The following is a 10,000-nucleotide window of genomic DNA, read 5'->3' as shown; positions in this document are numbered from 1 at the left end:
ATCAGTTAAATTAACCTACATTTTGGGATCCTACTCTAAATCGTCTTGAGCCAGAGTGTGAAGGTCTGCGATGTTCTTGATCCTTATTGGGCGGCTACTATCTGATCTCCTTAGATAAATGAATCCGTTCTTCGTCCAGCAGTAGCTGAACTGATGTTGTTCCTTGAAAGATTTAGAAGCTGCAAATAATTCTTGAGCAGAAGGCGTCAGATGGTCAACAATTTTCGCATTGGTTAATATCACATCATCTGCTAGACCAATTTCGCGAGGTTGAACAAGTAAAATTGCTGTCCTTCATTTCATCACTTCTTCACGGGCTAATCGCCTGGTGAATTTGCAGATGATCGGCTTCGGCCGGTTGGAAGTGATCCTGGGCTTCACACGATGGGCAATGTCAATATCAGTTAATGTAACTTCAGCACCCATCTTGTTGAAGGTTGCAACACACAGATTACTAGTTTGCAAAGCAGACTCTTGGCTCACACATTCCGGTACACCCAATATTTTAACATTAAAGCCATAGCTGTAAGCTTGAAACTCTTCTATGGTCTGAGCCAGGTCCTCTACTTTTTCGGCAATAACCTCCAGGTTGACTTTAAGATCAGATATTTCTTCTAAAATTTTACCTCGAAAGTTATTTAAGTCATCACATTCAAGGCCCAGGAACTCGATACTCTTCGAAACCTCCACCTGATCGACGGGAGATAATGGCGGCGAGGATCGACTTGTCTCCTTCGTCATTTTGCCATCGATTCTACATGTAGCTTGCAGATTCTTCAATTCCTTTGTTAGTGCATCAATTTGATTCCTGAGGCCGTTGTTTTCCATCTTTAAGGCTTTAATGGTGACTGGCATGATTAGATCGGTTTAAATAAGGAATTTCGCACGGAGCTAAATTTGGAGTGTCTGCAGTGTACAAACTTGCGCAGGTCTTTTAAATATTTGGAATGTTTTTAGGACTTCTCTCCATTTACATCATCGTGATGTACTGAAATGAAAAACTAGCAAACTTTGCTACAAGGTTGGCTGAAAAGTGGTGAGCAAAATTGTGATAAACATGAAGTCGCCTATTGAAAAGGATTGGTGATCATACAAATTATTTATCTTAGTCTCATGGGCATCATTACTTTTAAAAAAGCCATCAAGGGCAACCAGCTGTCTGCAATAGTTTGCAACAAGTCATTTGTCTTTCTTCTTTATAAGATCCTTAGTCACTCATGCATACATCCCATACATTACATCCTAATTGAATTGACCTCTCCCCATAGGGGAGGGCCAATGAAACACAAGCGCGACAACAGAACATTCAATAACAACTGTTTAGAATCCCAACTGGCCATTGTTTACAAGTGCAGCTGAGAGGTTGAACCAGGGACTACCAGGAACAAATTCAACGAGTGGTCCGAACGTGTCTTGAACCTGGGAACCTGGATCTCAAAGCAAGTGCCCTAACCACTGGGCTGCACTGCCTTGGAACATTCTGTAACTTATTTCATATCTGTTTTAATATCACTGATGATAGGCTGTTCATATGTAACCCATTGACTCCTGAACTGCTACCCACCAACAAGTAAAATCATCTTGCATTAGACAGTTCATTAGACAATGGAAAAAAAATTCAGCTGTAAGTAATCTCAATCTGTTCAACAATGCAAGGCTAAAAGCAGCATATTCTATTTCGCCTTTTTTTTGTAATAGCATAGTTAACAAAATTAATATATGTTGTACCTGCATGGGCTCTGTTGTACGGATTATTTTAATCCATTAACGCCTGGGCATATAACTTAACAGATTTTACTGTGTCTAACGCCAAATTTTACTCAGAAGGTTTTACTTGTCAACTGGGAGCATCCTAGGACATTTGTGGCATCAGTGGGTTAAGTAGTCACAAACTATGTCCTCTCCATTAACCATCCAGTTATTACAATGTTGTGAAAACTAATGCCAGCGGAAAGCTTGAATTTTGTTCATTGTTCTCTCAAAAGTTGGGGAATTTGGGGCAATTTGAGTGATAAATTGCAGGAACGAAAGGGGGTATTTCAAAGAAATATCGCTACTTCAGTGAAAGTTCGGGATCCTTAGCTACAATTTGCCACCCAATGTGCAACATTTCGCTTGGCGCGGAATGTCAGTTGACAAAGTTGGGTTCAGTCATGAAACATGACTCATGTGTAAATCAATTTTTCAGTTGCCTTGGTTTGTTGTATCTGGGTCATGTAAGTACACAAATCTCAAGAAATTGGGAGTGACTGCACTCACGCCCAGTCACGAGTATGAAACGATCTGTAGTATAATGAGATTTTTTACACATTGCTTTGTCTGGCATGCCTTCAAATAAAGTCGTCCAAACTTGTGCTGCAAAACACACATTTTGGGTAGTCATGTATATGATATGATACAGCCTTAACTTGATAGGTGAAAGGTGCCACTGGAAAAGCAAAGGTCTTTTTTTCCATTTACAAAATATGCATCAGTTGTTTCTCTAGATTGAAGCACAAGTCAGAACAAAAAAGTCCAGGCCAACCTTTCTAAGTGGAAGTCAAGGTCTCTTGCAACATTATGTCAGTTTTGCTCAGGAAAGAAATGCCCAAAATTGTCACTTGGGCACGTGCGTTTAATTGAAGTACTCTTGTAGACAGACAGAGTATAATTATCAATTATTTTATCAAAACATCGCTGCCAGATGGCTGAATTATGTTAAGAATTACATTGCTATATAATATATCTAAGATTACTAAAATGATTAAATACTGAACTCAATTTAAAATGATGCTTTTTGCATTAAAATACATGAAGCTATTCCAAAAACGGTTGGTATGCATGGGCAGAGTGGTTAATGCACGTTTACATGTATACCAGAGGCTATGGTAAGCCGTTGCAATTATTTTCATTCTAATTTCCCTCTTTAAGTGTGTTGAGCTCATTTCTCTTTCTGATTAATTATCCATCAGACATTTTTACAAGCAAGAGGGATATGCTGAGTTGACAACCAGTGCATTCCATAAACCTAGTCACTTGCTGATTGCAGGTTTTTCAACTGGTATATTCACACTACATGAAGTTCCTGACTTCACACTTATTCACACATTGAGGTATTTCGGTTATGTAACATGGTTTGGGTATTGATGTGGCTGGTTGGTTCTTCATTTTTTTTTTAATTGGGTTTATCCCCAAATTTATTTTACTTTGTTTATTTTCCACAGCATTTCACAGCAGAGAATTCAAACTGTCACAGTGAATCCCACTGGGGAGTGGCTGGCATTTGGTTGCCGATACTTTGGACAGTTATTGGTTTGGGAATGGCAGAGTGAGACATACATCCTTAAACAGCAAGGCCATTACTATGACATGAACACACTTTCGTTTTCTCTGGATGGACACTATGTGGCTACTGGTGGAGATGATGGCAAGGTTTGTAAAGTTGATGTTTCCCCTAAGTAATTAAAAGGTGCGTTCTTTGCTTATCTGTGGTTGTAGATGAAAACAGTATTATTGACAATTCCTTACATTAGACTTGATGAAGCAGCTCTTGGTGGTTGCTGAAAAAACGTTAATAAAAAGCTGTCAATTAATGGAATTAAAATATCATTTTTTACCTGTCATTTAAAAGTTCAACAGATGGTGTTGTACAGCCAAACATCGGTGTTGGTTCTGCTTGCTAGCATTCTATCAACTTGCGGCTAGCTGGATTTGCGAGAAGAACTGGGACTCTAGTACTGTGGGACAGAATTTGTTTTCTATATTCGTTTTCCTCCTGCAAAATTATGAGGTTATACATTAAAATGCCACAATTTTTACTGCAAAGACATGCAAAATTTCGCAGATGCAAGGGGGGCAAAAAATCAAGGAAGCTGTTTTTCAAACATGAAATACATGTAATGACGAATATGTGCCACAGCTTGCCAAGCACTGATTAAAATAGTGTGGCCTAAAGGTGTAAATTCCTAAACTTTGGTGACATTATGTTTAGGTGAAATCTTGGTCCTCCAAATGAAATGGTGAACAAAATCAAAGTTATTTCAAAGTTATTTCAAAGTTATTTCAGATTTTCTCTTGACAAGAAGGATTCTTTGCATGATAAGTATGTGGATCCAAGGTGGCATACAAGGGATCAAACCATGGTGGCTAAAAAAGCAGCACTGTTCTCTCCCTGAATTTTGTACACTAGGCCTCTTTTATGGAAGATTTCCTGTTATCCTTTCCAGATTTGAGATAAACATTGTTTGAGAGGCAATGGAAGAGTCAGACTGATGTGCAGTGTACGTGAAGTGCTTGTGCCATGCATACAGTTGTTCTTGTTTATATGTTAAAACAGACATATCTAAACTGTGCATTTGATTTCAAAATTAAAGATTCCAGTTATTTGGACACACTCTTTTCATGGTTGTGAGGTGAACTAATTACTGTGGAGGTTACCCTCTCACTCAGTGATCACAGTGAGAAATGCGAAAATTGCTTGCAGGTGTATACCCATTGTAAAGTAATATTTTGTAATAATTATTTCCATGTATGTGCTTGTTGTAGGTCAAATTGTGGAACATGATGTCTGGGTTTTGCTTCATAACATTTAGTGAACATACCTGTGCTGTAACAGACGTTATTTTTGCACCAAACAATCAGGTGGTGTTAAGCTCCTCTTTGGATGGCACTGTTAGAGCATTTGATCTTAACAGGTACTATGTTAACCTACAACCTTCATGTACAGTTGCCATCGGTAGCAAATAATTTAGAAAATTACATTAGCAGTATACCTCACTCAGTTACCTCTTAGCCACATGACTAATGTGTAACATGATTCAGTGTCACGGGACACAAATGGACCATTCATAGTGTGATCCATCTCATTAAATGTCTGCCATGTTGTTTTGGCAGGAAGCGGTCTATACCAATGAGCAATAGGAGTCCATAAATGGGCATAACACCGGAAGTGCACCGAAATTATCACACAAACCGGAAATCAGGCCAAAATCATGCCAAATAAAGGTTGCAAACGGTTTGCAAACCCAAATTTTACGCAGGTGTGAGTGACCATCCCGTGCCGAAGCTATAGCCATCTCAGACAGAACGACAACAACTACATGTATCTACAATAACTACACTACAGGTGTAGTTTCTTAGAAAAATAATTTTCCTCTGATTTTTTTTTGCGCACAGTTTAATTAATAAAACAGCTCAGTTTAAACATGGAGGCTTCATGGGCCAGTGGTTAGGGTGTTGGGTTTGGACGCAGTTGCCCTGGGTTCAAATTCCATTCTAACCTCTGGTTTGAATTTGTTTCCGGTTGTCCCGGATTCATCTCCACTGCGCTTTGTAAATAGCCAACTAGTTGCCTCCTGCCAGTTGGGGTCCTTTATCATGTTTCTGTTAAGTTTGATTTGCTTCTTTGAGATTATCCAAAGTGGGGTGCCTGTGCACTAACTTGATAGCTAAGTGCACTTGCACTATATTTTTTTTACCTTTAATATGTTGTTGCTTCACAAAAATAAGAGAAAAGTGCTTAAAAATCTCCAAGAACAATGTATTTGCAAGTGGTTCGCTTAATGTAAGGAATGTCAAGTTTTCCAGCAGTTGTGATTATAAAATGACTTGGATAGTACACGCATTCAATTTGGTTATCATGTGCAAGGACATATTTAAGGCCACCTTTAAATCCACCAGAGGTTAATGGCGACATACATGCAAGTGTTTCCTTCATTGTCCAGCAAGGAATTACAATTGAAACCATGAAATTGTGGTTGTAAACAAAACTTTGTTTTAGCACCCTTGCTTCTAACCCAAACACACAATTCAACTCCCCTTGGGGTCTACAATGTAAATATGGAGTGGTTCTAGCAACTAAACGACAAAAATTGAACATCAAATCCATTTTTGTCGAGGCAAAACAATAGCAAGGAAAATAAAAAGGTAGGGATGTATGAATGGGTCCTGTTGGCAACCTTTGTTGTCAGGTAAGCCATCATGGGGTTAGACAAAAGAAAATGAACTAAAGAAAGCAATGGCAAATTTAATTTAATTTGAAGTGACACCAGTATGAGAGTCCTTGTCCATAATTTGATAGCATGTTTGAGATATTAATGCCAATACAAAGAGCACCATTTCATACTTTATTTACATATATATTTAATGAAGACGAATCAAAAAATCAAAAAAGAGAAGAAACAGTAAAAAATAATTGAATTACATTGGTGGCGAGGAGGCCTAAAAGAAACTACTAGGCTTATATAAATTAGGCCTCCTCAAGTAAAACATCTAGCTTTTGTTGACATGCAAGTTGGCTACGGAGAATACAATTATTACGAACAATTAGTTATTTAACGTGTTGAAGTATATAAAGTAATGAACGAAAATTTACAAATTAAAAACAGTTTGACCTAACAAGTTGGTCATGGAGAATACAAATTAGTTATTTAATTAAGGTGTTGAAATATGTATATATGTATAGGTTTTGAAAGTAAAACTACAAGGTGTAACCCCTTTGACACAAGAAGAACAGATTCGCAATACTGTAGAAAACAGACATGTTTCGGCATGCTTATGCCATCATCAGTTTAATGAGTTCCTAAGTGTGAACAGTTATAAAGTCTATGGATAGATGAAAAAATTATTACAACATGACGTAATACAAAAGCAGGTACTATTTACAGCTTAACAAACAATTGCAATTTAATTGGAACAATTAATTAATTAACTTATTTATCTATTTTATTGGAACAATTGGAACTTAACAAACAATTGCAGCATTATAACACTTTTCTCACGTTTTAGTTTACACCTTGATGTTTGGTGTCACGCTATAAATAGTACCCGCTTTTGTTTTACGTCATGTTGTAATAATTTTTTCATCTTCCCGTAGACTCAAGAACTGTTCACACTTAGGAACTCATTAAACTGATGATGGCATAAGCATGCCGAAACATGTCTTTTAAAAAAAGTTGTCTGTTTCCTACAGTATTTAATTATCATACTTGCTGCTATTGCGACCTTATGGAGATTCACAATAGTTGTTAAAAAAGAATGTCTTAAGTGCTTCTTGAAGGAAGGTGTTGAGGAGGAGTTAATTATATCAAGGTTGAGAGAATTGTAAAATTTAGGTCCCTGATGGAAAACAGAAAACTGTTAAATGTTAGTCCGACTGAAAGGCAAACGAAATTTATGAGAGTTTCTCATATAATATGTGTGAATTTGACTGATTATAGTAAATTTGTTAGCTAACTTGGGAGGAAGAGTTGCAAAAGTGACCATGTGACATGATTTTCCCGCCATTTTTCACGTTTGCCGGCCCCGGCTTGTCATTTCTACATGAAAGTAGGCATTCTTCTTCTTTTTTTTTTGTCTACATAACTACATGTAGTTCATTGGAAAACCATTTCCGGTAAGTCAAACAAGGAAAAATAAGGTTTCATTACTATAGATCGTTCACAATTGACGCCTTACCCCAATTTTCTTCATGAACTCAGGTTGACTCCGTTGATTCTCAAAACAGCTTCCCGAAAACTTGCAAAATTTGGAAAGTAAGGATTGACATTTTATATATCGTCGTTTTTTTTTTTTTACAAACAAAGTTTCAAAAAAACGTTCTTTTTTATTTTTTGTTAGCCAAATACTCGAGATTAACAGAGTCCATTTCAAGTTGCTGTGGGTCACGCAACCTAAAGTCACTAGCTTGACACTCCATTTTACGCAACAAGTGAAAGGGCAATCTGACGTTTGCCGTGTCACGTAAACGAGATGCTTAATCCCTGTAATCCCATTGCTTGTAAGACAGGCACAGAGAAAGGCTAAATGTTGCTTGACTGTGGAAGCTTTAGGAAGTACCGGTATGTGTTTCTTTCTCACTGCTGTGCCTTTTGGGCTGATGTCTATGTGCTTTTACGAGTTGGAGCTTCCTTCTTCTTTGTCTTCTTTTTCTGTCATCTCTTCTTCACTTGTCTCTTCATAGAGAGTATCTGGTGAAACTTATTGAAATCTATCAGCTATTGTTGTGGTACGCATCTACACCTAGACCCTTTCAATTCTGGAAGGGCACTCACTTCCCATCGCTCAAAATGAGCAAATAACAGTGGGTTGTCCTTAGTAACACATATTGAAATAGTAACACTTCACACAACCTCCTTTGCCTTTTACCAAACTCAAACTTTGTTCTTTGTTGTATGTTTACTAAATGGTTCTTGACAATATCTACTGAGAGGAACCATACGTTCACCCCTTGGGCTTTGCTCAAAATGAGCAAATGCAAGCATCAATATCAGTAACTCATTTCGAGACACTGAGTGAGAAAAAGTGAGTGAGAGAGTAGTATATTGATAAACCAGTGTAACGCATCATTTACTTTGGAATAAAAACCATTTCATTAATTCAAAATTGCAGTGATATTGGAAATTTGTCCAGTTTCAGCTTAAATATGCGACTACAATGTATTTGTAAAAACTGCTTATTGGGAAGAACTCAAATCGTACACAGATGGCATTCTTGATAAAATAGATGATGCAATTGAGTCTGATGCAGAGAATTCATGTGCAGAAGATTTGGTAAAAAAAAAACGTGTAGGAGACACTAAATCAACTCACCATCCACACACACAATATTCCCCCCAATTACCCGCTTTACTAGAGATTATTTCAGTTAGTGGAGAGAAACCCCTTCTTGTAGGGGGATTCTTGCTGCAGCACCATAATCATGCCACAAAGGTGGGCTAGTCTACTGCTGTTTTTGTTTTTTTTTACTGATACAAGTATCCAAAATTTCTATTTTTCGTGATCGAGAACTTGAAAAAAGAAAGAATCATCATGGCCAGTATACATTTAGTGTGGATGGGCAGAGGAGAGAAACGAAAGGATGGAAATCATTGGAGAAGTTGGAATACTAGCTAAAGTGAATCGTGATGTTCTTAACCCCACGTATTATATAAAACTCGATGGATGCAGGCAAAACCATGAACCAGTTGTTAAGTTGAAACCAGTCAGATTAAAGAAGGTGTTTCATTCTATCTATCTATGACCAATGTTCATTTGGAAGCAATTATGATTTTACTTGTACAATACCCTGAAGGCAAGCCGGGATTTATCTGTATGAATCCCTCAAAGAAGGGATTTGTCTGTATAAATCCCCCTAAGGATTGATTTGTATATATCTCCACTTTGATACCCAAGAGTTTGAATAAAAATTCATCAAATCTCTTCCTTGCTACATTATCAACCTCTCCCCAGACTTTGCATAACAAAGGAAAATGTGTGAATCATGAAATAAATGAAATACATCATCTCTGACATTACAGGTATCGGAATTTTCGTACCTTTACATCTCCACGAGCAGTCCAATTTTCATGTTTAACTGTGGATAATAGTGGTGAAGTGGTCTGCTCTGGGTCACTTGACACATTTGATGTCTTTGTTTGGTCCATGAAAACTGGAAGACTTCTTGAGGTACGCAAAAGTTATTGAACCTTGAATAGACTCCAAGAAGATGGATGGTTCTGATCGTAGGGTCTCACGGCATACTTATATTTTTCGTAATAGGTGCTAGCTGGTCATGAAGGACCTATTTCTGGACTAATGTTCAACCCTTCTCATCCACTTTTGGTGTCAGGTTCCTGGGACAAAACTGTTAGACTTTGGAAAATGTTTGACAGCAAAGTATCTTGGGAAACATTAAATCTTGGATGTGATGGTAAGACGTTTTACTTAGTGGTAGTTTTATACTATATACATTTAGTTTTATTTTGTTATAATAATAATAATAATAATAATTATTAAAGCAATAGGTACACCAAAATGCACTGCCTGAAGTCTTCAATTATAGTTATTGTAGACTTTTCAAAAGTTAAAGATGCCACTTTTTTTTTCTTAGTTTATGTAATGCTATTTGAAATTTGCTGAACCTCGTGGGCTTATGTCAATTATTGCTGCCAGTGCCCTGGTGCCTGCCTGCCTGGTGATTTAGATTTCTTGGAGTTAAAATCGGGCAGTAGGACTGATTCATCAGGTGGTATTTTTTAACTTGT

The 10,000-nt window shown here is 37.4% G+C and overlaps 1 protein-coding gene across 4 annotated transcripts in view; it reads left to right on the top strand.

The window, feature by feature from the left end:
* The window catches only part of LOC138015680 (periodic tryptophan protein 2 homolog), a 161,144-nt gene that overhangs the window by 74,308 nt on the left and 76,836 nt on the right, over window positions 1–10,000 (top strand). For all 4 annotated transcript variants that reach the window (XM_068862791.1, XM_068862790.1, XM_068862792.1 and 1 more), the window contains 5 exons: window positions 2,952–3,092; window positions 3,204–3,411; window positions 4,525–4,673; window positions 9,275–9,422; window positions 9,516–9,666. In XM_068862791.1, the coding sequence (XP_068718892.1) occupies window positions 2,952–3,092; window positions 3,204–3,411; window positions 4,525–4,673; window positions 9,275–9,422; window positions 9,516–9,666 (797 nt within the window). The remainder of the gene's footprint in view (window positions 1–2,951; window positions 3,093–3,203; window positions 3,412–4,524; window positions 4,674–9,274; window positions 9,423–9,515; window positions 9,667–10,000) is intronic.

This window comes from Montipora capricornis, chromosome 9 (genome assembly GCF_036669925.1).
Source record: "Montipora capricornis isolate CH-2021 chromosome 9, ASM3666992v2, whole genome shotgun sequence".
In the NCBI taxonomy this organism is placed as follows: Eukaryota; Metazoa; Cnidaria; class Anthozoa; order Scleractinia; family Acroporidae; genus Montipora; species Montipora capricornis.
Note: the sequence above shows the minus strand (reverse complement) of the source record. Positions and strands in the feature narration are given on the sequence as shown.